The 27,796-nt window shown below is 41.7% G+C and overlaps 1 protein-coding gene across 16 annotated transcripts in view; it reads right to left on the reverse strand.

The window, feature by feature from the left end:
• Positions 1-1,558: 1,558 nt before the first annotated feature.
• foxp1b (forkhead box P1b) overlaps positions 1,559-27,796 on the reverse strand; it is a 169,590-nt gene continuing 143,352 nt past the window's right edge. For 8 of the 16 annotated variants that reach the window (XM_031280523.2, XM_036001750.1, XM_036001747.1 and 5 more), the window contains 10 exons: positions 22,404-22,511; positions 18,051-18,138; positions 16,669-16,752; positions 12,370-12,574; positions 12,073-12,149; positions 11,298-11,399; positions 9,988-10,109; positions 9,071-9,140; positions 8,683-8,849; positions 5,946-6,090 (listed from right to left, as the gene is read on the reverse strand). In XM_031280523.2, coding sequence (XP_031136383.1) covers positions 5,946-6,090; positions 8,683-8,849; positions 9,071-9,140; positions 9,988-10,109; positions 11,298-11,399; positions 12,073-12,149; positions 12,370-12,574; positions 16,669-16,752; positions 18,051-18,138; positions 22,404-22,511 — 1,168 coding nt within the window. Of the gene's footprint in view, positions 6,091-8,682; positions 8,850-9,070; positions 9,141-9,492; positions 9,663-9,987; positions 10,110-11,297; positions 11,400-12,072; positions 12,150-12,369; positions 12,575-16,668; positions 16,753-18,050; positions 18,139-22,403; positions 22,512-27,796 lie in introns of all 16 variants that reach the window. The other 8 variants (XM_036001752.1, XM_031280555.2, XM_031280564.2 and 5 more) reach the window with 2 other exon arrangements.

Here is a 27,796-nt window from a genome sequence, read left to right on the forward strand (position 1 = left end):
TGGTGCTAAGCACCGGACGGAGCCTCGGTGCCGCTGCAAAATAGCCTCGGGAAGGAACTTGTTTTGGTGGAACATGTGGACGTTCAAAAGTTGTTTTAGTCGTGCAACAGAAAACTCAGATTGGACAGATAGTCTAGCTAGCTGTCTGGATTTACCCTGCAGAGATCTGAGGAGCAGTTAACCATAGTCCTCAGAAATCCACCGGAGTTTAGAATTCCAACACAAAGAAAGCGGAAGGTAACGGACATGCAGCCGAGATGAGTGGCATACGGTGGAATTTCCAGCGGCAACGGAGCACTCCCAGAAGTGGAACGTTGTGGATTTAGACTATCTGTGGTGTATCGTGTTAGCCTATTCGTGTCTCCAGATTTCGCGAGAGTTTGTTGTTGAGACAGAAACAGGTCTTGTCAATGATCTGCAAGATTCAGATTTATGTGTAGAGGGCCAGTATTGGCTGATCATGTCATTGTACCAATATATCCACAGAGATCCACTGTTTCCATAATATTTCATCCACCTTTATGGTCTATAACAATATTATATGTTAATGCCTCTCTGTAAGTTACTGTGCGACTAATTTATGGGAACGTTTCTGCTCTGGATGATCTTTAAACACAAACACCTTCCATTACTGTGTGTTCCCTCTAACTTTATGTTATCTGATGCAGTTTGTGATCAGTGTCATGACAACAACACTGATATACATGAATCCTGAGCCTCCAGTGAAATACTGCCGACAGAAAGATTGCTTGTGATTTTATATCGTTTCCATTAAATCATGTCTTTCAAAGGCCTTAATTAATAATACACCTGACATTTATGTTTTCCAGCAATAAGCTAAGCAAGAAACGATTTATGTCACCTAAAGCTTTTTAACAAATCAATGCAACTATTTGTAATTGCTTGTTTCACAAGATTAAAAGTGCTTAGACTTGATCTCTGTCTCCTGTTTAGTGGCCAACATGACCTGGGCCTCTGTCGTAATAACGCAAGTCCTGGTCATCAGCATTAGCTCCCGTCACCAAATCCATATCGCTATTATTTCTGGAATTTTAATGCTGTTACAATTTATAGCTTATCAAATGCAGTTACCTAAATTGCTGTTAGGAAAAGACAGTTTAACTGTCTCTTTTTAATTAGGATATAATTTAACGTTGAGGCTGAGATGAGAGTCCTGCTGCAGATGACAAACACAGGTCTGTATGAAACAATTCTACAGGCCAAATGAGATGGAGTTTATTTCATGCTCTGTATATCTCATAATATGAGTTTGTGTCAATCAAAAAATGTATTCTCTTAACTTTTGATGCGGTGAATGACTTTACAGTAGATGGCTGCTAAACACAAAGCCTGTGTTTTGCATTATAAAGCCTTATAAGTGCAGCAAAAAGTGCATCTTTCATGTGCAAGTCAAAATAAAAAGTAAATGTATTTAGGCTTAAGATGACTACTTAATTCTGCATTCTGCACTAGAGTTCAAGGGATACAGTAAGAATGTGCAGCTCTGTGTTGCCACACTGTACAAAAAGCGATACAATGAGAGACTTGGAGCAAACGATCCGAACAACCAGCATTTTATTGCATGTTTAGAATGCTCACGTCAGTCATCGCCACTGACTACAACAGAGTGGTCTGCATCAGACAGACGAGGAATGATGAGGAGGTTACAGACTGATGGAAGTGATGAGCAATAATATTTCTCTATAAAAAAAAGAAAAAAGAAACTACAGAGTACATCTTCAAAGAAAAAAGAAAGAGAAAGAAAAAGAAAAGCTGCTGCAGGATGAGAGCACCGTGACAGCTCCTGGTCTACCCCCTCCTTTCCCTTCTCTCCCTCCCTCCCTCCCTCCCTCCCCCTCCATCTGCAGAAAACCAAAGTCTGGTGTGAGAGAGGGGGATGGAATGAAAGCGGGCTGGTGATGTTTGGTGATGGATGAAACAATGGTTTTAGCTCAGGTGCCAGTGTGTGATGTTTGGGGGATCCGATGCCACACGGCCAGTGTCCAGGACGTTAGTCTCCAACAGCGTCTAACCTTTGACCTGCCTGCTGTGCTTGGTTTGACTCATTTACAATGACCCTTGAGATAAAAAATATAAATATCTTGATGCCAAACAAAATGTGTGTTTTACCTACATGACATGGATGAAGACACATCTTTGATGCGTGAGTGAAATTAACTTTTCTAACAATAAAAACAGCATTTAACAATATTCTTTACATCTTGGCACTGCATATTTTTTTTTTTGATTTTCCTATTAATTTCATATAAAATATCATTAGATTGATACACCCTTATATTATTACTGACCACTTAAAACATATCCCCCCCACCCCTCCCCATCTCTGTGACCCTGGGATTAGTCATGCAAGATATCTCCGTCTTGTGGAGGAAATATACCTGTCTGCCCTTTTCTCAGAGCAGTAATCTTTAACATACAGCCACAGAAGGCAGTGGTTGGACCATCAAAAGGAAGTATCAAAAAACAGCTTAACACAAAGAGGGAAAAATCTGTACAAAATGCTTAGGTCAATGATAACAGAGAAAAGTCTGTTTTCTATATTACAGTTTAAAATCCAAAATCGGGGATAATCTCCCCCCCCCAGCCTGCCCCTGCCCAGCTCACCCATGTCTGCGTGGATGATGTGATTTTTTTTCATTTTTTTTTTCATTTTTTTTTTTTTTAAAGCAAGGATTACTAAGTAAAATACATTTGCAGCACAGTTTGCTATTCCAATACATACAGCAGTTTTTCTCATAGCGATTTCATAGTTAATACAAAGCAGTCGCGATAAAGCAAACATCATAACACAAATGCATTTTTGATCTAAAAAAAAAAAAAAAAAAAAAAAGGAGAGAGAGGAAAAGACAGGAAAAAGACAAAGGCTATAGCGACATGTATGTACAACCGAATATTGGAACGCCCTTAAAACAACCCATCAGTACATCAGACCTTGACAGGATGAACGGTGCCACACACAGCTGGCTGATGTTTCCATGAACAAAAGGACTGAGGTTTGGATTGGTTTGGCAAAAAACTAAAAAAGATGAAACCTTTAATATAAACAAGCTCTAATTTCAATTTTTTTTTTTTTTTTTGTAGTTTTCTCTCTACAGTATCAGACTACACATGCAAGACATACAACTAAGTGCAACTGAGTGAAATGTTTGTTTATTTTCTTCTCATTTAATTGAATCATTCCCTATAGGTTTGAACTGAGGTATGCGTACAAACGGTTTTCTCATGCTGTTATCTTTAGTAATGTCGAGCTACACATGCTGAGAATGTTTTAATCTACCAGCGCTTTTCCTCCTTTTTGAATACCAAACAAACCAGCCACATGACTGGGGGTTTGTAGATGAGCTCGCCCCTGTTCTCACGATCTTAGCCTGGCTGTGACTGACCCATCCCACAGCTGCCTGGATATTAAATACAACTTCTGGAAACCACAGATTGCCCTTTTCCTTTTTAGTTAATAAGCGGTGAACTTAAAAATATCATAATAGTAACAATAACTGCCATAAAGTACCTTGTACCCAGCTTATTAGTTGACAGGAGTGTTTTTTTTTTAATATAAAAAGTAATAAATTGACAGAAACTAAACACAATCATAAAGTCTTTCCAAATAACGCTAAAACCCCTAAAGAGTGGCATACAATCATTTTTAAAGGATACAAATGAATAAGGAATAAAAGAAGAGAAACATTGAATCATTGTGTGGTCCAGTTGAAGTATAAAATCCGTTTCACATTGTTCTCTGCAAAGCTTTTTCCATTTACCAGTATATTTTTTCCTCATCGACTTAATCTACATACCCTTTATGTTCATATCTGCTCCTGACCAAAAAGCTCCCTTTTCCACTCACTGGCCCAAAGACAAAAAGTTTCCCTAATTTGGTCATCGTGTAGTCAGACTGCCAGCGCCTCCCTTTCAGTTTTGGTCACTGCAAACATTACTGCAGCTGTCCTGTTCAATACACCCCCTTTGGTTTTGTTAAAAATGAATGAAAACACCAGTTTGAGGAGCAAGTCCTTCGATTCGATCTGCCATTGGCTCGATCTGCTGAGATCGTCCAATGGGAGAGAACGGAGGAGATATTATTTGGCCTTATCTGCTATTGCATGGAACAAACAACAATTGACTTTGTAGTTTATCTTTGGTAGTCACAGAACAAGATATTTAAACACATCAACAACGAAAGAAAAAAAGCCAAATAAAACATAAAATAATACTAATAATAAATAAAAAAAAATAATAATAAAAAGTGGTTGATTGCAGTCTTGGATTTCATGGTCTCTGTAAAATTTAACTCCCTACCAAAGCTGGACTTGTTGTTGCTGCATCACTAAACTACATGTGGATTCCACTCGGTCCAATGCCGTGGACTACAACTATTGGCTTTTTGGGTGACATTGAACATCGAAGTATCCACATTTCTTAAATGGCATGTACTGTATGTGTGGGCCCTTTATGATGGCTGTCAAATGCTGGAATGTGCAATAATTAGGTCTTATTGCAAGTCTTGGGATTTTTACCCTTGATGAAAGAAAGTGAGCGTTTTCATCCGGTGTGCAATTTTTAACACTCACTAAAACTTAAAACTGGTCATGCGCGTGATACAAATAAAACTACAGGGAATGCACGTTTATCTTTAAGCACTGAATGAAATTACAGCGTGGAAAAAGGCAGACACGTTTGATTCACAATGGCAGTTGTGTTCAGGAATTACAATTAGTTGGTCTAAATCATTATCTCTCTGGCACACACCTGACATTTTCATTTTGCTTTAAAAAACCCGGAGCTTGTAAGCGATCAGAAATTCTGTTGCAGCTCAACATGCTCTGCCGTGAGGGGCTGTTTTGAAGTATAATTTCATAAGGATAAATCATGCAACCTGCATGATTTCTCTGTCATTCATTCGCATCTTAAATTAAACTTCATTGATGCGTGGAGAGAGCCTTCATTACGAGTAGTGCATTGCCAATGGACTTCATGAGCAGAAGGGGGAGGGGGAGGAACGAGGGGGTGAGGGGGCGGGCTACACGTCAGCGTGGTGACTTTTCTTTTGAAGATTGTCGAATAAATGACAAAAGAAAAACTACTACTTATGGGACATTCTGCTTCATGTGTGTGTTTAAAAGAACAACATGAAAGGACATCATAAACATTCATCATCAAGTACTGACCACACAGAATCTCCACAGTATGGGCATGAGGTCTGATCAGTTAGAGAAAAAAAAAAAAAAAGATGCAACATCAATAACAGCATTGAATGGAAAAGACACATTATGTTGATATTTTATAACCTCTCACCCCCCCAACAAAAAATACACCCAAACAAAAAACATCCTTCCCACCCTAGATGGACTCAAACCAATGAGAAGTGTTGAAGGCAGTGACAATGTACAGAAGTCCTCACTTGCTGCATTCACACACACGGTGTAAATTAAACGTCAGTCATTCTCTCTCTCTCTCTCTTGAGTTTGTGGTCAGATGTGTGTGTCTGAAAGAGTCAGGGAGGGAGGGAGAGAGAGAGAGAGCGGAGGGGGTGGGTTGGGGAGAGACACAACCCCTCTTGCAGTCCGCTGAGTGCAGTCCGTCCTGGCTGCGCGGCGAGGGTCTCTGACCACGAGCACGTCGCCGCCGTACCAAACAAGTCCATCCCGCACATGAGTAGAAATGAAGTTTCACTTTTTAAGCTTTACTTAAATCAAAAGTAGAAAGAGAGAAAGAAAAAAATCCCTCATGTGTGGTTTTTTTTGTGTGTGTGTGTGTGTTCTTGCTAGGTATTGTAATGGCACTAAAAAGTTAACTCGGAGACATTTGAGAGCTGTCATCAGTGGCTGAGACTGCAGTTCAGTGTTTGTTATCTGCGGAGCGTTTCGGTCTCCCAGATGACCCAGACTGCCTCTGCCTCTGAGGCCGGGCGAGGGGCGGCGCTAGCCTTACAGCATGTCGTCGTGGCCCTGGTCGTCGTCGTAATCTCTGTGGTGATCGAAATCTGGACTGTGATTGGCAGTCGTTACCAGGGATAGGGGCCCTTCATGGTCTTCGGGGTCCAGTGGTTCCTCCTTAACGCTGATGTGATGCCTGGAGGAGGAGAAGAAAGAAAAAATATGGCTCCAGTTCTGCTATCCTTAACTTTCTTAAATCCTTTTTTTTTTATAACCTTTCACACAGGCACACAATGATACAGACCTGTGCTGATTCTGTTTATAAAGAAAGAAACAGGGGAACAAAAACAAATGTCTGGCTTCAATGAGACTGCGAGTGGGGGCCTCACTGGTGCTGATGATAATTTCAGCTTTCTTTTGAGGTATTCCAATCCCGGCAAAGCTGCAGGCTTTTTATTTTCATGGCAACCGACAACAGGGTATTCACTTAGAATTGATAAATGAGGAAGATTAACAACGTGAGACGAGGAGAGGAGAGAATGTACTCTGCAGAGCGAGTGGGCTGCCGTTGTCAGCCTCCTGGTGGCGGAGGATCAGCGGCGCGCTGTGTGTTCCCCTTCCTGCTCGTTAACATGCACAACCTGCGAAGCGGGTCTCCAGAGGACGACCCGGAGCTGGCTTCTATCATTAATCAACTTCAAGCAAACACAGCGACCAGACACTGCCGTACATGCTTTAAACTCCAGAATTAATGCATATTTTCAAGCAAGTGTCAATAAGGGAAGAAAAGCGCTGGCAGGAGAGGCGCGCGAGGAGAGCAGCAGCGGCGCATTCGGCACAACACTGTGATAAGAAACAGAGCCCTTATGAGAATAATAACGCTGTCACTTGTAAACAAGGTGAAAAACATGAGCCCCCCCCAGCTCACAGCCTGGGCAAAAGAGCCACTAAAGAGATGAGATCTGCCAAATTTCTCATTACAGAAACGAAGCAGGAATAAAGCAGAGGGAGAGAGGAGGCCTGGCTGTGGCAGAAAGGAGGAGAAAAAAAGAAAAGCATTATGAGCAGCTGCAAGGGACATGCCGCTCTAACCGGCCGCGGTGCCAGGCTGCTGTAGTGGAGGTAGAGCGGTGTCAGGATGAGGCACCGGGCTCATTTACTACAACAACAAGGGACAACTGCCACATTCTTCATCACCAAAGCCCGCATTTCATTTATTCACACCAGGATGTCTCGTGTGATTTGCAACTATTGTGATGGAGAAACTCACATGCTAATGAACTGACATATTTGTGTGTGAATTTAAAAAAGGGGAAAAAGTAAAGTCAGCTTTTCTATCATTTTCACATCAAAGTAACTCCACAAGTGCCGTTGCCTCAGGTCTGACTCTGTGGCTGCAGGGCAGTCATGAAATTGTTATTATTATGCTATTGAACTGCATGCTGATTCTACACTTTGCCTATAATTAACCTTCTCTGGATCCTACCTGATTCTCATCTGGCTGTTTAAAGAGAAGTGCTTGGGTTTCTTTGCAGTGTTGAAACGCTGTGCCCTGTCAACCAGCAGCACACTGGCACATGTGGAAAACACACATTACAATTGAACAGTGGTGATGAACTTGTATGTGGAACACAGGGATTTTTTAAAAATTTTTTCTTAATCTCTGAGCAAGAGAAGCCTTCCAGTGATGGTGCTGCGGTATGTTACATTTAATGCTCAATCTGTAGGCAAGAAACACCGGGTATGTTTTGGTAATACGAGAATAAACTTCTTTAAAAGCAAAAGAAAACAGATTTTGCTCATTTTGTGCTTGCATAAAGCTTATAGACATAATTATGGAGAAGGAGTTTGTGAGCTCCATCAGCCTAAAGATAGAAGCAGAGGGGCAGAGGGAGAAGCAGGCTGCCTTTAGGCCAGCACACCCATCCTGTCTCTGCCTTTCCTGTTCCACAGCCATGCTCAGAGCTATGTTCACAGTGATTAGGGATGGCACTTTCCTCCATTTGGCCAGGAGCTCATTACTGCACCTTTTTTGTTTTCAGGCAGAATTTCCCCCAAGCTCAGACATTTCAGGAGGCCATCCACGAGTCGGTGGTCTGCCCCCACATCTGGAAACGATGCAGCGTGTGCTGTATTATTTTAGGCTTCAAACAACTTAGCAGACACTCCTATACAACAAGTAAACGGGGAGCTGCGGTTTCCAGGCCGACCGCAACTTTCCTACACGAGAATCTTGGATGATGTCCTCCAGACTAATTATGCTTTTGTGTTGTTTTTCTTTCAGCGGCTCAGAGGCGTTTCTGAATGCAGTTCATGTTTCACCGTGTCAGAGCCAACAGCTCTGTCACTCTGCGTTCTGGCATTTTGTAAATATTTAAACAAATTGGAATGCTGATTATGGCGGGACTCAGACGGACAGCATGACACATAAGTAGAGTTCATAAACTCACTGTTAAAACAACAGAGGGGCTCCGGTCTTTTCTTCCTTCGAAAAGGTGGAGTTTCCTTTTTCTACAGGGAGGCCAGCCACAGCTCTGGCCATGACCCCGCACACACCACTCCAATATCATCCCTCTTTACTTTATTTATTGTCCTTGTTGTTTCTGTTTCATCTAATGCCATGTATTGGGCCATTTTAGAGCACATTGGGTGGGAATTGAAATCATTTTCTGTCTAAATCTATTTAGAGTGTTGGTGTCTCAGTGGAGTAAGCATCTGAAACTCTTTTCCTCTCTTTTCTTTTCTTACACAGACTGTGGTGGAGATAGAAAGCGTGTGTGCCACTCACATAGCTAGCAGGGGCGAGCGTCCCGGGCTGCTGTCACTGCCGTTGCTGTTTCCATGGTCCATCGCTCCATTCATCTCCTCACGGATGGCGTTAGCCAGGGAGTGGAGGGTGGGACTTCCAATGGAAGCAGTAGTGTATAGAGGTATGTTGTTTTCTGCCATTGAAGCCTGAAAAGCAAAGCCCGAAGCATTACATTGTGAAACGGAAGAGGGTTGTCAGCACTTTCTCAGTTGCCCATCACTCTTTTCACACCAGTACATCCTCTTAAAAACAAGGAGTAGGCAACTGGCTGTATGAGATGGAGAGAGACTTTTGTTATTTACGGTCTTTAAAAGTTCTGAGTGAGGCAGCTAAAGATGAGGTCACTTTTTTTAATTTATTTTTTTACCTGGAAGGCAGCAGAGAGGGTCGGACCATAGCCCAAGCTGGTCTGAATGTTCTTCACTAAGGCTGGACTTCTGCAAAAAGACAAATTTAATTAGAACCACAGACCCATGTCTCACCAAGCATGCATTCCTTAGCTACAGTATCTGATTTCATAAAAAGAAATCAATGCACTTTGTATAAGAACTAAATACATTTACTGGTGTAGTAATGTGGCTATAGTTCTAAGATGTTCAATCACTTGACAACACCACACAACTAACTATCTTTAACACTTTGAGAAGAAAGAATAAGTGGATGGAGGCAGATCCTGTGAAAGCATGATGCATGACGCTCAACACAAAAAGCATGATGACAACACTGAGGGGGGAGCATGCAGGGGGGGCTGGGCCTCTGGAAGTTTGCAGGGCAGGCGGAAGTGCTTACTGTACGAGCAGCTCATCAAAGTTCTCATCAGCGGCGTATTTCCGAGGACGGCCTCGCTGTATGTGGCGGCCGCGCTTAAACTCCTCATCATCAACAGTCCAAAAGGACCCAAACTCATCCTCTACTCTCACAAAGCACTTATGCAGGGAAAGGTTGGTGCGAATGGCACCCTGGGAAAGCAAACCAGCGGGGAAGGGGGAGACGGCCAGATGCAGATGCAGTGATCGACAGGACAGACAGAAGACGGGCACACAGACAGACAGACACAGGGAGGAGAGGGTGAGGATCACAATGAGAATAAGCCATCGTGGGCTATGAGGCATCACCAAAAGGCTTCTGAGAGTATGAAGGGGAGGCACACCAAAGCAAGCGGGGACTTTGGAGGTTATGGCACACAGACAATGAGATGGAGCAGCAGCAGCAGTAATAGGATCTTCTTCCCATCAGTAAAAGGTGAGACAGATGCTGGTCACGGCTCAAAAAGGCCAAACCTACCCACTGATCTTTTGAGGCCGTCTCTTTTGGAACTCTATTTCGTCGACTGTCCACACAGCCCCTTTTACGTTTTCTACTCGCACAAAACACTTGTGAAGACTAAGATTATGCCGGACTGCATTCTGCAGTTGGTGTAAAAACAAAGAGAAAGAAGAAAAGGTTGCTATCAGAACAGTAAACATGTCTGCATGGGAAAGAAAAATCTCATATCAAAGAAGAAATATTTTGGCACTGGACGAAACCTGAATGAAAACAATACATAAACCAGATTGTTATTGGCAGTAAATGGCCCTGACATTTTAAATGACTTAAACAACACACAAATATTTCTTGGTTTCCATGGCAATAAAGTTAGTGACATCCTTTTTTCTTACAATTCATAAAGCTGCACTTTCTGATCCGTAAGATATAGAAACCGAACACTACTATTCATCATATTTGCACTGACTAGAGAAGGTTCTGGTCATTTCCCCACTACAATGTGAGAATAAAAGACCTATTAAAAGTTAAATCCAGCGTCCAATCCAAATTATTTAGGCATGAAAGTAGACCTGCATATATCACCCCTTTGTTATTGCAGGAGCTATGCTGAGTGCACGTGTATATACTAAGTGTGTGTGTGGAGAGAGAGTTGTGGAATCCGGTGGTTATAACACCAATGTGCCCCTATGGAAGGGCTGTCAGTAAGAGCTGATGGAGGACGGGGGTAGAGCAGGGTGGTGATAGTGCATGTGTGTATGTGTGTGTGTGTGTGTGTGTGTGACAAATTAGCTAAGGCTTAGGAGAGGCTTTCAGTGCTTCATCACTGTCTTCCTCATTCAAATACAAGTTTGTACTCCAGTAATTCCTGTTTTTTATTTTAGATTGTTGTTTTGTTTTTGTTGTGTGCGTGGTGTGTTTGTGGCCTGGTTGAAAACAGAGTGTTCCCTTCTGAAGTGAGTGCAAGGGGCTCAGCCAGGAGTCATTGGCAGAGCACGGCTACGCTGAACTAATGCCACCCACCAACAGAACATCCCCACATATAAGAGGGAAACAGTTTCATTTTTCCTCTCCCTCTCTCTCTCTCTCTCTCTTTTCTTTTTTACAAGAATGCACATAGTCCTCTCCTTGGTTTTTCTATGTGGTTCATATGTTTGTTTAAAGGGTGGTTCATCTGGACAGAATAAGTGGAGCATTGTTATGTGTTTGGGTAAAGCTTCATTTATAAAGGTTTTATGCCTGGCTATCATTTAATTCTCCCCAACATCAACACAATGTCTCCTTCTCCTCTGGTGCTGCTTTAAAGAAGAATAGAGGAACAGCAAAATTACCTTCCACGTCGCTGCGTTGCGCCTAAAATATGCAAACATTCGTGTGAACCAGTTGTAGATTTCGTTTAGTGTTAGCTGCTTTTCTGGAGATTCGAGAATTGCCTGGATGAGGAACAGTGACAGAAACAAACATTTACAATTTTGCTCCCTTCACAAAGTGATCAATAATTCACAAGAGGCATGCAGGTTTGTGTGTTCTCTTGAGAAAAACAAAGACAAACAGCAAAGAAACTGTCCATGCAAAGTGTACTGCTTGCTCTGTTTATAGAAGTCTTCTGCATTTCTTATTCAAAATGGCAGATTTGAATATATTTTCTTTTGTGGGTGTAAATGAAGGGCAAGCGAAAACATTTCTCAGGCAGATTACAGGGCAGCAATTATGGCCGGCTCAGATTAATTCCTGAGATCCCAGATTACTGCGGCCCAGCGATAATTGACTGGCCATCTTAAAACAGGTTCATCCCTACTGTTGTGTGAAATGAATTTGGTAATAATCACAGCTACTGAAATGCTTAATCAAATGCAATTGTCATATGTGGCTGTTTTTTGAATCCCGTACGCATTCTTGCACTCATTTGAAGATGGTTAATCTGCGGCTCTGTCTAAATTGCATTTGAAAATTTAACAAGAAAGGAACAGAAAAATAAGTCGAAGAAATGCAGTTTGTGGCTTTCCAAATAGCTGAGTGCATATCTGCTGTATTTCTTGCTATGACTGGGAAGTGTGAAGGCTGTTAAAATATCAACACATTAAAAAGCACAGGCAGAGTCCTTACCTGTCTTATTAGTGAGGCATACGTGAACGGCGGTCTAACGTCTGCATTCATGTAAAACTCTTTGTTCTGACTGAGATCTGCACACAGGGAACATACACAAACGGTGTCACCGTGGAATAAAATGATCAGGTGGCAACAGTAATCAGTGGCTAGTGACACAAATAATAGCATGATTACAAGGTTGCGTGTACAGTACAGATACAGTATGTGTGGTTTGCGTGTCATGTGCGTTATTGAACGGGGAAGATTCCATGTGTTTATTTGTACATGTGAGTATGCGTGTTCAGCCTGCAGTACCTGGAGAGATGGGCATGTTGTATTTTTCCGAGTAACGTCGTCGCATGGGTCCCACGCTGTGGAGGCTGTTGGCTGTGATGACGGAGTGGGTCTGGGACAGGGGTGTTAGAGGTGCTGTGGGTGTGGTGGGGGTCCGGGGCAGGCTCAGAGGAGGAGAGGCCTCGGGGGCCGATTTCGACAATGTGATGTTGGACACCAGGTTGAGCTGGAAACCCGATCAAGACCAAACAAACAGAGCGACACAGAGAGACAGACAGGAGCACAGTTAGTTCTCTAATTACCCCTGTGTCTCAGACGCCTCATTGACTATGCATATCTCCTCTCTAATTGCAGGCTGGCCCTGAGATGATCCATGAATGTTCGCTAAACGTTTAGAAAACAACCCCGGAGCACCGCTCCTCCACTCCCAACCTCCTCTATTCTTTACGCTCTGCTCTCTTCTTCCTCCCTCTCCCTTGCTGCCGTGTCAGGCCTTATTCCAGCTTTCTGTTTCACCGCCTTTGTTTAATCTTTTGTCCCTCTTGTCCTGTTTGGACAACACCCCCCACCTTATCTATCCACTGTGGGTCCGTGGTAACCAGTGAGGATTGAGCGGAGAAGGGAAGATGGGCGGCCCCAACAGCTCTGAAAAATGACGTGTGATTCTCACCTACCGCTGAGCAGCCCCGCTAATAAGGCAGCCAGAGGAAGAAGCCAATCTGGGCTAATTACAAGCTGAAATTGTATTGTGAGGACTCTAATTAGGAGCTGCTTATGGAGGTGATCTGATGATTAACTACTGTATCTGACTGACCTCCATCATCAGAGCCACGATGGCCGTGGTAAAGATGGCATCACAGTATTTCCACGGACAGCCTCATGCAGAGAATATTTGGTTTTTACCATTGAAGCCTGTGAGTGCAGATGGGTTGGGTGGACTAAGGAGGAGGAGGGTTTTAAGTAATAATGGCTACAAGGTAAACTAATTATGGCAAGTGCTCCAAAGGTATAGCATTGCTTCCAGCAGCTGTGGCGGCTCCGAGCCAAGCGCCAAGCCTCCATACTCGAGCTGCAGTCAAGTGGAAAATTCTAGCCTGACCCCATGATCCAGCTATTAATTGGCAGGAAAACTAATGACACATATACATATTCCCACAAAATTGTTCTAATTGCTAATTTGCCGAAGGAGGCCAGTATCCAAATTAAACATGACTTCGGACTGTGAGAAAAAGAAAGCAGAGAAAATACAGAGAGAGAAATGGAGAGCTAGAAAAAGGGAGACAGTGTTGGGAGGACACATCTCATCTTTTAAATCATTTGATACACAGCAACACAGATTCTTTTCAGCCACCGAATATATCACATTCTATTACAATTACAATCATTTCCAACAGGAATAATAAAGATGTGAGAAATCCAAGATTGGCATCCCCAGATTTTAGTGTTGACATGACACTGTCATAATGATATTGTTGTTTTGTTTTATTTGTTATTGTATTTTTACAAAAAAAAATAGACCTTATTATAAGTCGCAAATTGCTCTAAATAAAATGATCGACATTTCTGTTTTCTTATTCTCCCACTTAAACAGACATGTGTCCAACTCCTCACAATGTTTATTTATGTTTTGGAGGCTGAACTATGGCTTTTTGGCAGAGTCTGCCCAAATAATTTGGATTACTGCTGGGATCCACAAACGTAGACTACATCCTCACCAACGGTAGCCGAAGACGTGTTATTCTAAATCATGAACAAAATAAATCACACTTGGGTTTGCGTGTTTCTGACACAATGCTATCAATAGAATGGGGCTGCGGTGTTGACTTCTCTTCCTGTGGATTAGCAGGCTTTGTTTCATGTTTCATCCATATTCCCTGGCCATAAACACAGAGAGGCTTCAACAATAGGCCAGACAGGCTGGTAATAGCCTTGCCTTTGTTTGCCTCACCATTTGGGCTCACTCCAGTGCCTAGACAAAATGAGACTTCAGACTGAAATTAATTAAATGGTAATTGGTGATCTAATTATACTGGCTTTGACTCGGCAAGCTGCTAAAGAAAATAAACAAAAAGTCCCTCCTTAATTATGTATGGCGTAAAAGGTCAGATTTCTGACAAGAATGCTTAGTGACACCAAGTGCAGACACCCACCCACACACACAGAGGCAAATACAAACACACACACACACGCACACACACACACACACACACACACACACACACACACACACACACACACACACACACACATACACACAGAAACACGCATTGCTAATGTGGCACATTTGGTTTTGATCTTCCCCCGCTCCCATCCACCTCAGAAGAATAAAATGAATCCTATTCATTTGACGTTGTGCATGCACAGTATCAGTTTGTTTGTCTTTAATTATAACTAAATGTAAACCAGCTACTTTGCTATGACAGTTGGCTACTTATACACGCCTTTATTAAACGCAACACCACAGAACGGCAGAAAAGCAGAACTAGCAATTACTGGAAGAACACAATTGTTTCTTCAGAGTGGCTGTATCTCCAGTCAGCTCTGAGAATACTCTGATTCTGAATCTCCTCAAAGGAGAGTTCTTTTTGGTAGACACCTCTGATGCTGCAATATCACTAAAACCTCAGTGGGGCCATGGGCCCTGACCTGTGTAAGTCCACCACTCATCCAGCCGAAGCCAGACATATTTATCATAGCATTTCATAGCAACTCGCAGCAGGCAAAGTGGTGCTGGAGAATAGGAGTCTATTTATTTGAATAAAAATCCCAGCTTGCCCCCTTGAGAGCGTTACCACTGAGCTCTGACACAGCCATTCTCACAGGCCCCGGGGAGAGAGGAGAGGTAGTGAACTCAAGATGCTATCTGCCGCTCCTACCACTTTTCATATACAAATGTCCCCGTGTCAGAGCCCTCGATATGCACTCTAATCTACACGATCAGTGTGTGTGACACACGCAGCTTTAACAGACAGTCTATTGTCGCTCGAGATCTCCAGGCAGTTTATGTTGGTACGTCAATAGCCACCTCTCTGACTCTCTAAATAAATGATCCAAGCCGTGTGCTGAGAGGCGAGACTCCTGCATGCATACTGTGCATTCTGTGCGAGCGTGATTTCAGATTCTCGCTGTGAAATGGTCACTGAATAAACTGTCATACAGACTGAAATATGGTGGTGAGGCCCCTTCTTAAACATGACAAAATACCGCAGCCACTTAAATGCCATATGTTAAGCCCTTGCCCCTACAGGATAGGGATTAAGCAGTGGGCTTTATGGCAGGGCATATATTAAGAGTGATAAGCATGATGTCTGCAATGTGTCAAGAACATAATAAATTGATCTGCTTGTACATTTACTCAAAGTTTCAGTTGTTCACCTACAGAATTTTTTGGTTAATCACCAGTAAGACATTTTTGTTTCTTTTCTCATCCTGCAAGATGTTAAATTCACTCTGGTGTCTATTTTGTTGCCAAACTTAATCTTAAACAACATTTAAGTTAAGACTACAACTTAATCACGGTTAAAAACAGTTGACTTAATGTAAAACTAAATTACACCTCGGCCTAAGATTAGCGTTGATGTAATTTTACTAATTACTTTTAAAGATGGCCGATTTTTTTAAACCCCAAATGAGGATTTAAATGTCCTCAGCAAAGCACCTGTTATCATAGACAAATCTATATTAAAATCAAAAGCAGCAGGTGCTATTACCACCTATATTTTAAATTGACACTACATTAAGCTTAGAATGTTTCTTTCAACATCAGTAACCCATTTCTTATATCTCTACATATCAATCAATAATATCTTCATGAAATATTACAATTTTAATATGTTGCTTCAATTGTTTCACCATGCGATACTGTCTCAGTCTTTTTTTCTCCATTTTTCTACATGGATGAATTTGTTGTTTCTTATATTGTATGTTATCTGGCAGGGAAGCACTCTGTAACTTTGCTGTTAAAAGCTCTTAAAATAAATGACATATTTTACCTATTTATAAAATATAGTCTGTTATTATTGCTGTATTTCTATTTTCCTGTGCATTCTCATCTTTCCTGTCTGCCCAAACAGGCACTAGTTCTCTGGGGCTGTAACAGTGTGTGCATCCAGTTCATCACAGACACCAAATTGAATCTCGGATGTCAGCAGATGTGGTCCAAACAATATTTACTGCCTCCCTCAAGAGAACAGCTGTTTTTATTTAGCAGATAAATAAGAAGATGGAGGAAGGGATTAATGAATACACGTGTGCCAATTAAGACAAACAAAAGGATGGGGGAGGGACAAGAAAGAGACGTATGACTGGGTCGCTGCTCACCGGCTGTGGGGTGGCTTTGGGCTCCGTGGACTTGACATGAAGGTGCGTCATCATAGCTTGCAGACGCTCTTTGTCTTTCGATAGCTGTAATGGGGAAAGAGAACATATTAGATTTTTTGTGAACAAAAATAAATAAATCTATACTTTTATTAATTCCACACATCCCTTTTGCAGAGAAGGCATCTTTTACAACGTTTGAACAAATCAATCCTTTTTTGTCTTGGGCCGTCTAATAATTTGTTTTTTAAAATGCTTTTGGAAGCTGTCAATAACTCTGCACTTCACGCAACCTAACTACTGTCTTCACTTCAAGGTTTAAACATACTACGTCTCATATAACCCAATCCCAATAACAGGCCCGGGCCCTTTCTACCTGTCTGAAACTCAGCGCTGTCTTAGCTGCCAGCTTAAATTATGGTGATAGGCTGCTTGTAGAGGAAGTCTGTGTCTGATAAAGCTTTGCTCCATCCCTGTGGATAATACACCACCAGAGCGGAAATAACAGGACGTTGGTGTGGTGTAATGTTTAAGCAACTCAACTCTCATTGTTTAAGGTTAACATCCAGTAAACCACAACTGTTCCACAGTATATTCATTATTAGTAATTTTTTGGGTATTATGTGGCTAAGATTTGAACAATTCAAACAAGTGAATGCTGCATAAAATCTGGAATGCATTAAATTTGATCTGTGCTGTATTTACTTTACAAGTGTAGCAGCAGCTAATTAATAAAAACACAATTTAATGGGATGGTTGGTTTTATTTTCCCCTGTAATCCTTATAAATAAGTGCAAGCTTACATTATCATAGTGTTCACCATTTGCACACAGACACACATTTGACACACTGGCCATTACATGGACCTCCTAATGGAATGACAGTTAACCAAGTATTTTTCCATAAGTGCATTCTTAATGTAGACTTGCAGATTTTTCTTTCTCGCAGATAAAGACAATTAAAGATCACACATAGGGTAAATCGTATTAAACCCACTACTTATCAAACGTTTTCTGCGGTGGGCTCCAATAACCTTTCTGTCACTCAACATTGAGCGCCTATCCACACTATGCTGCCCAGGCATTTCACCAAACAGTTAAAAGTCATAAATAACTTTAAAACCCAGTAAAATTCAAAATGTAATTATCTTCTCTACTTAGCCCCGGGCCCTTCATATATCTTTTCCTGGCTGTCATGCATACATAACACATTTTTAATGACTGGTTACTTGCAAATGTACAAAATGATTTCATTCTGCTGCCTCCTTTAGAGTGACCCCGTGGCTGATATCGGACGGACGCGGAGGGATTTCGGCAGACACTGAGGAAGTGTCAGGAGAAGAAGACACATAAATATTTGGGCCAAAACAAACTGAGAGACAATACCTGCAGCTCCAGCTGTTGAACGACCTGCATTTGCACCCGACACTGGGCCGTGCTCCTGTCATCCAGGGCGTGCTCATTGTTAAGATGCCTGGAAAACAAAAAAAAACAGAGAACACACAAAAAAAACGCTGATGTCAGTTCGACTTTCAACTTCTGCAGCCTTTTAGATGTAAGAAACAAAAGACGTCTGGTTTAATGAGGCAATGTGCTCATTGAGTAAAGCATAATGCATTGCGAATATGTGGCAACACTTAGGTAAATATGACTCAGAGCTTTAACATGGAACTAAAGACTACACATACAATGTCTGCAGAACCAGCAGAAATACGTACTTCTTAACATATGGGAAAGACACTTAATATTTGATGACAGTCCTGTCTGCTCCAACTAAAGCTCACAGATAAGAGGAATGATTGAAGAATTTCAGGCTGAACTCCTTTGCTACATTATGCACCAGTGCCATAATGCCATAATTCTAGCTTCTTTTTGCCTTGTTGGTTGGATTTGCCCCTTTTTGGTGTGTCTTCTGTTAATTGTGTAATTAAGTGATTTCATATAAAGCCAGACCAAAACGCAGAGGACAACAGGACGAGGAGATGGGATCTGTCACAAACTTGAATTATGAATATAATTGTGCGTGATTATTTTATACAGGGAAGATGTTCTCTTTTCCTGCACGTTTATAACTAATCTAAATAAGTAGCTCACTGGGTAGCAGACGGGTTTTTTTTTTCCTGTGATTTATATAAAATGGTGGAGATAAGGTTCACGAGTGAAGGAAATATGATTGGAGGAATTTTATCAGCCGCCGCATGAATTACTGTTTGAAAATGCTTATGCAGGGGCATTTCATTAATCATTTAATCATAATCCAAGCAGGATGTTTGAACTGATTTCACAAATACCCTTTCATTTCACTACTTCATTATGCTCGCTAATGGATCCAATATATTATATATATCATAAATTATATCACATCTTCGGTGACCATGTAGGTCACTGTCACCAGGCATGTCTGTGTGCACACAGTGGCGCCGGCAGATGGGAGAGAGGTGTGTGAGGCGCCCGCCTTTTCAAATGCACTTTTTCTGTCATTTACTGCAAATCAAAAATAGCCAGAGTCAACCTGTGAAGGCACAGTGGCAGCGCTGGCGCTATGATAGCCCAATAAATTTGAAGCCATTGCTTTATGTACAGACAACACATTTGTGCATTAAACACCACACAGACACTCAGAAAACAGACACATGTGGAGGGAGGGAAAATTGATAGTGCTCTGCTTGAAATGTGAAGGTTTCTGTTCAGCTGCGGTATTTTCAACCTTGAAGTGAATGATTTAAATCTTTATGGGAAGAGTGGTCTTTTTTTCCCCCCTTCAGGTCCTCCTATTGTGTTTTGATAATACATTTTTCAAAATGACTGTGATATACATTCAGCACTTGAAGTTAATTATTGTGGAAAAAAAAAAAAAAAGAAATTAAAAAGGCATATTCAAAGAAAGCGTGGGTAATATCCCCCTTTCCTGAAATCAATTTAGACTTCTTCAGGGGCTTTCCATTTGTTTGAGTCAAATAAATGCCCATTTAATTAAGTAGGACTGAAAATGAAACTGGTAAACATTTCAGGACATCTTACTAAATTTCAAAGAAGAAAATAATAGGTAAAGGCGTTTCAACTTCAATTTAACTGGCACAGACTGCATTTTCAATGAAGGGTGGCCTACGTGAGCAGCTTTGGAATTTCTCTGTTCATAGGAGACATGTGCCCTGCTTCTTTTCATCCTTTGTTACATTCCACTTTATTTCTTCTAATGACATGGAGAGTCACAGTGCATAATTAATAGGAAATGAAATATTCAAATGGCCCTAATGCAGCCTTGAGAGGAGTGTCTGGACACGGGAGCAGGGGATACAGGGACATCGAGAGAGGCTATGAACGTTGGCATGTGTCACTTTCTGGACTTCAAATGAAGCCACTTTTAAAAGCTCTCTGGCAGGATGACAGTCCCTAATGTAAATTGCCACAATAAAACAAGTTAAATAGACATTCCTGTAACAGTGGGCTTTTAACATATGAGTTAGTTTTCTTATTTTTATTTCCTTTAGAATATGTAATTATATAGACTATACCCAGAGCTTAAGGCTGTCTCTAAGGACGCTTTATCTTCTTCACTGTTGGGCCAAATTTGAAATGAAATGCACAAATCTTTACAGTAGGATATACATTTAAAAAAAAGAAGATTTCTAATCATTTCTTGTATTAGAATTATTCATTTTAAGTTTATACTTTTTGCACAGGATTTCAGCATTTAAAACTAATCTTATTCTTATTTTACGTGAATTTATATTTGGCTTATTTGTGTTTTTTCACTTGTCTGCATGGCTTGCAGTGGTACAAAGCAACATAACTTGCAAAACAATGACTTGTGTTGAGGTGTGAGAGATGAGTTTTAGTGGTTTCAACAGAGCGACAGTGCAGCACTAGAGGGCACTGCAGTGTTTTACAGGCTCTGACCTTTGACTGGACACTGAAGAGAAGGGTCTTGACCCCCTCATAAAAAAACACCAGGCTCTGCTATGAACCTAACCCCGCCCTTCTGTGTGCTGAACCCAAAAACAGGAACAGGGATTTGGTGCTTTGTATTTATCAAGATAGTGCGTGTAGGTATGTAATGTTTTCTTTAGAAGATAGAATAAATACACACACAGTTTAAAAAAAACATTCAGTCCTGTGTCAGTTGTTGCTGTTGGCAAGTGGAGCAGAAATCTGGTTGACGTTAGAGTCCTCCTCACCTTTCTTTCTCTCTGGTACACAGTACACTGTGTTCTGCTGACTACACACACACACACACACACACACACACACACACACACACAACATATTCTTATATTTACCATTTCTCCCAACCGTTGGAGACTATTATTCTTTGTTTTTATTTTTGATATTGTTTTTGGGGGCCAGCAGTAACGGTTGCTGGGTTTCATGTGGAAGTGCCTTAGGGTTTGAGAGTTAACACCTTAGTGAGCGGCTCGCACCCTTGCCTGCTGTTAAAAACAAAGGCAGCTTTGTGGAGACTCTCCCCAAATGTTTTTTTAACATGTTCCAAGCAGTTTGAGCAGGCAACTAAAGTAAACAAGATGTTGCCATGATAAAAACACTTGTAAAAACATAGCAGAGTGCACTTAGAGACTTTTCAAGGCAGAGCTCTACCGGGCGCACGGAATTTAATTCCCCCCTCTTCTATAAACAAAGGGTGAGGCAAAGTCAGAATACAATAAATAGTGATGGATTGAAGAGGGCGCTCCGAAAGCTGAAATATGCGTCTATGTGTGTAATATGTGGTTTAATAACTATGTGTCACAGGATGTTTATTAAATATAAATAAAAATACATAACTGCCTCTTTTTTTCATTTGCAGAGAAATTGTACTTTACTAACAAACAATTTAGCAATACGCTTTTCTGAAGCCAACTGCTCTCTAAGTGGATTTAAGTAAACGATGAAGAGGATTCAAAATGTTGACAAAGACATGCAAAACTTTCAGCTGCCTGTGAGGCGTCCCTCTGCAGCACCTTTCTCTCCGTCTGTGAGGAAACTGTGTGTTCGCTGAGTGCTTGTTTTAGGATAATGGAATTGTGTCATATCTTGTTTAAAGTGCGACTAATCCCGGGTGACAGTGAGCCATTGATCTGCTGCCACAATGCAGATGTTTTCATCCTCTCCGTAACCATGGCGCTGTTATGTGTTGGATTACTGTGAGCGCACTGCACACAGGGTTGATTAGTAAACCAGTGGTCTGACAAAAGGCCTGGTCAGGCTGGAAAGGGTCGAACCTGTTACACAGGTGATGCTGACTTAGCTGGAGCTCTTCAAGTGCAGTGCACATGGTTGATTTTAACACAGTGCTGAGGTGTGGGCCTTCAATAAAATAAACAACACTGTAAACCAAAACACAAGTCAAAGAACTAAGAGCATGAGAAAGGAGAGGGAAAGGCAAATAAAGCACTGAGAGAAAGACAGAAAGAGCTGAGCAAGGCAAAGACACACACACACACACACACACACACACACACACACCAAACCCCCTGTCCAGTGACAAGGGCAAACATGCAGAGCGCCCTAAGTGTGGGCTGCCACAGATAAACATCCTACCGTTGTTTGTTTGGGAAAAACGGCCCCAGTCACCATGGGAACTGCGCTTATCACAGGAATTAAGAGGCCCATGCCGTTCTCAGAAGGCGACCCCGCCACAGTACCCTTGTCAAGAGAGGGCCAACCCAGGCACCCACACTCAGGAATAACAACCAGCTGCACCTGTAGTGCCTCTGATCGCAGGGGGTGACTTTTACTTACTTGAGGAATGAATGGAAATCATCAAACACCGCCTCGCATCCAGGCCACTTGCAAACACCGTGACCATAGAGAGGGTGACTGTGTGGGGAATGTTCTTCTAGTGTGGATCTAAAAGAGAAAATCACAGGAGAAAGAGACACAGCTATTAATAAAAACAGTTTTTTTTTAAATTTTTTTAAGTTTTCTAGAATATAAACACAGTTACAGGCCTGTGGTCACACAACGTGACGAGGGGTCACAGAAGATGGTTTCTCCTGTTAAGCTGATGCCTGGTTAGCACCTCCCTGTGTGTACTGTATGTAGTTTCCACATGAAAACCTTGACTTCAACTTGATATGTGAACCTTGGCCTGTGTGGAATCAGTGTACCTGTGTGATCTCTGCTTGCTCTTCTCTTAAAAGAAGGGACCCATGTTGTGAAAGCACAACCAAATCAATATGTAATTAGTTAGTATCACTGAGCCATGTTGCAATTCACTTTGATCAGGACTGCGAGGGGGGCTCCCTCAGCTGCTGCTTTTGCCCGGCACTGCCTGCTGCATCATGACCCAGAGCCCACCTGGAGGAGTGTGCACCACAACATGAAACCCCCCGAAAGCACCAGACACTTTTACACCGTGCACAAATTGTAAACATCCCCGCCTGGTATCAATTTATCTACTGACCAATCCATGTCACCAGGGGCTGACAAGCACCGCATCTATGGGGAGCGTATGGCTTTGTACAATCAGTCTAAATAGCGGGAACGTCCCTGAAAAACAAACTTTACAACCTCTTCCATATGGCGAGAGGCGTGGAACCACAGCTAACCACAATCAGCGCTCAGAAAAAGCGGCCTGTGCGGAGGCAATGTCTGCTAAGAGAACAAGACAGGCAGCCATATGGACACAGGCACTATACAAGACACACAACTTTCAGCTACAAGAGCCTGGGGGACTGGCCTATATCGCTACCACCTGTGCTTCTGGTGGCTTGTGAGCACAATGCTGCTGCTTCTCCTCCAATCCGAGCCCTGCTCTCTAAGACAACGGGCCAGATAGGGAGATTCATTACACCACAAACGGTTGTGTTGCCATGTGGGAATAACTAACCATTAAAATCTCATTTATATACATATATTCAGTAAGAGATAATGTCTAATACTACTACTTCAGGGGATGTCTTTAAGGATAGAGAGGGAAAAATAAATACTGAGAATAACATGTTGCATTGTTTAGCCAATCATCCATCTGCTGCGATAAAAAAAAACTGGATGTAAAAATGAATTAGTTAAAACAAAAAGTAATCTAACCATGGCGTGCCAATTTTGCAGGATTAAACAAGCCGATGTCCAGATTAAAATCTCATTTGTGTCCATGTTAGTAAAGATGTACCTCAAGTAGGAAATTTGAAAGGTCGTCGCAGGTTTTCTTGTGTTATAATTACTTGCTTAGGAGTTCACATTGTTCATAACATGTGATAATTGCATTGCAATTAGGAAGCAGTCAAGCATTCATGAATGTGGTTAGCAGCCTTTTTTTTCTTCTTCATATTTTCATATTTCTTTTTTAAATTCAATTATGAATAATGCATTCACATTAAGACCTCTGTTTTGATACAGCTAATAAATAGATGGCGGAAGACCTATTAATAATGAGTTTTTAACAAGGAAATGTGTGTACTGGTGAAGGTAACGCTGGTTTTTAATTTAAAGAGATCCTTTTTCAATTCTTTGCGAGCAGGGTTGTTGGTTAATTCTGTATTAATAAGAAATTGAAATGTGGAGTGTGGTGGGAATCAGTGAGCACAAAGCGCTGTAAGGGGCTGGCGGCAGAAGAGCCCTTTTAAACGGTGGATGGCTAAACAGTAGTAAATGACAGAATTTAAACCAAATGAGCTACATTAGTGTAATAGGAGAAGAGTGTAGGATTCATGGGGTTTGGTCCCATTTGAGAAAATGTTTAAACAATTAAAAAATATTAAGGAAAACCGCTCAGCAGTTGCGTTGTGTTAAATTTGATTTGCACCCACGACAGGTCTGTCAGGATGTTTTTATTGTCAGGCAGCCTTGGGGAAAGAACACTCTAATGATCCTGTAACAGCGATGAGGAAAACCACGTCATCAGCTTCCTTTAGAGGAGAAGGACCATTAAAGTGCCTATAGACCGGGAGCGAAAGGTGTTGCATTGTGTTTTAGGTGTAGACAGAAACAAAGATGACTCAGACAGCTGCTGGCCACTTGTTTTCTAGTTCACTTCTTTTGATGAGATGCTTTGGGCCATAAACAAGTCATGATCTATGGCATTGTGTGCTGATGGACTCAATCTATCAGCAAAAAAAGGGAAGATTGATGTCCACCATGCTAGGTCAGAGTTGTGGCCACAATGTGTGTGAAGCCAGTCACAACACTCTCCCTCACCATTGGTACTAATGTTAGCCTATTCCCTTGTGTCCTCCCCCTCAATCCTCCATTCATAGCCGCCACCCTCCCCGTTTTTAACTCTCTAGGCCCTATACGCAATCCTTTCCGTTCGTCTTCTCTGTGCCACTGCATGGTTCACCCTAAATGATTTAATTAGAAGGGTTTTTTTTTTTCTGGTGTAAGACAAATGAAAGGCAAGAGAGATGGGAGTGCCGTGCCAAATCTGATTATTTATCTCCTTAACAGATTGCTGTGATGGTTGTTGGGAAGTAAAGTGGGCCAAGCGCTTTGTGAGGATGCTCCCCCTTACAAAGCTGATGCAGCACTGTATTGGGAATTTGTGTCAGATACAGATCAGCCACATTTCATTTAAATAAGCAAATCATTGAATAAAGATGACCTGGCTCACAGGGGTATATCTTCATCTATGCATCACAGTTCGTGGGCTGGGAAACAACACGGCCTGACAGATTGAGTGACTCAGGCCCTGGTCATATCAGAGATGTTGTTCAGACAAACAGAAATCCCAGCCTGCCTTGCCAGAGTGTTCTTTGAGACGAGTAAAAGCAGGAACACGTGCCTTAGTCTTCGGTGTGTCAAGCCGGCAGTGATTGAATTTCTCCTCCTTCCTTAAGACGGAAGTGCAAAGCCGGTGAGTGATTCCTGTGGATGCACTTAAGGTTTTAGTTGCAGGCGTCGTTGTGCCTGGGCAGATTTTATATGACACATGAAACTAACTACATGGTACTTAGGGCCTGCTGTAAACCAATCTGAAGCCAGTCGGGAAAACAGGCCCATCAGCAGAGAGGCTTGTTTCTGTTGCATGACAAAAGGACTTGCAAAACCGCATCAATTAAAAGTTCATTAAGTTCAGCACTGGGAGGATGAGTGGATGCTCTCTATTTATGCCCAGCCCGGCCCAGCCCATTATCTTCAACCTGATTATTCAAATCCCTGGATTATAACACAGACGTTTTCTCAGAGCCTTGCTTAGAATAACCATACTTAATAAAATGTTCTTCCCATGGAGTCTGATCAGAATTGAGCCTGCATCATCAAAAGGAGAGGAGAGGAACAATGCTCTTGATAGTTGCGTGATTTAAGTGTTCCAAAATTAACGCAAGAAAGGGTTATTGGTCGCGTGGATCTAAATTGGCATCATTCAGCATTTAATGAGCAATGTTTTGTGTTCACTTTGTATCAGCCATCTATTCTTAGTTATTGCACATTGGAAAGTCTTGGTAGGTAATCCACGACTTCCTCGAGCAGATGGGCTGGATGAGAATCACCTGCTTGGTTTTCTGACAGATCGAAGATATTGCGAGAATATTCCGACTGAGACTGTCTTCTTCACTTAAGCTTGTGTTAAACTGCTGTTGACATCTTCTTTAATCTCTGACAGTCAGCGTGAGGCGGAGGGGCTGCCAGCTCTTGCGTTATGTCTTCTCCGATGTTTCATGGAGCCCTCAGCTGAGGCTGGTTCTTGCCTTTTCCTGCCACTGATGCTCACCTTGTTTGCTCGCTTGCGACAATGTGTGATGTGAGCAAATCAATATGCGATTTGTCTTTAACTTCAAAAAAAAAAAAAAAAAAAAACAGACATTGAGCTAGACCCTGGATGAAGGAGGACTGGAAGCCTGTGGATACTGTCAACCATGGGAGCAACTATCGCCCATTTTATTTAAATTTTTTATTTTTCTACGGTGTCTGTGCTGGAAGATAACTCTGAAACACAGTAAAGAGGATAAGTCTGTGCAGGTAATATTAATCTGTTTAAAACCAATACCACTGCTTGAAAAGAAATAACTACTTTCCGTTTGTATCTCTCCATCAGTGAATCATAGCATTTCCTCTCAAAGTCACATGTTTTCATCGGCAATGCTTTCATAATGACGCGTAGGTTTTGATCACTGAAACACAAGTCAGATGTTATGCCGTGAGCTCACGGTGCCTGGAGGCTCCTCACTAGCAGTTCAAAGATCAGGCTTTGGTGCAAGAACACAAGCAAATGTGTAAGATGCCAAATTAATTCCTTGCTTAAAGACACAGACACACAGCTCACAGAGCAAACGCCTTTCATAGATGATTCACCCTGGTTTTGAAAGTATGATACACCCACCCATGGTATGTAGTTTTTGGCATATAATAGCGTGTTGTTCTTGTAATGCTTTTGTTATTCCTGATGTGACAGGTAATTGTCAGGTTGATTCTACAGGTCGTCAATTAATGAGGGGGTTCAATAACCTGACCCCCTCATTAATAGTTTGGCGATCCAATTTCGACTGTGGGCACATTTCTCGAAATCCCTGTATTTTTTCCAGGTGTTTCTGTGGAATCCCTAGCTGTATCCAGACACATAGAAAAGTGGTGGCCTTAATGGAAATAATACTTACACACTATAAATTAAGAGTAATCTCTATGCAAACCCTATGGGGACATGTCTATCAACTGGGGCCCTGTGAGAAATTGCCATTTTAAATGGAAATTCGTTCTGTTTGCTTTATGCAAAGATGACAGTGAAGACTGTTTCACAAGTTTAATTACCAGTTGTAGGTTACAAATTAGGTAAGGAACAGTGTTTTAAAAGATTCTTGTTGTATAAAAGAATAAAAATAAAAATCATTTTGAAATTTGAAATTTATTGTTAGGAGCATAACCCCTTGAGATGAAGCATCTCGTTTTCGAGGGGGTCCTCGAGACATAAGACAAAGACAATACAGCACATGTACATTCATACTCGCTAAAGCTCTCCCTCATCCCGCCTCGCCCACCCCAACCACCCCACCGACTCCTTATTGGAAACAAATCCATGTATAAAGCATATTGCAGTATTAAGAGGCATGACAACATTTAGCCCATACATACACATATGGATATACATGCATATATACATACATATACATACATAATATATATACGCACACCTACATCCATACTCGCATGTATACACATAAATAAAAAGAAAGGACAAAAAGAAAGGACAGCTTGTGTGT

Source organism: Sander lucioperca, chromosome 6 (genome assembly GCF_008315115.2).
Source record: "Sander lucioperca isolate FBNREF2018 chromosome 6, SLUC_FBN_1.2, whole genome shotgun sequence".
NCBI classification, from domain to species: Eukaryota; Metazoa; Chordata; class Actinopteri; order Perciformes; family Percidae; genus Sander; species Sander lucioperca.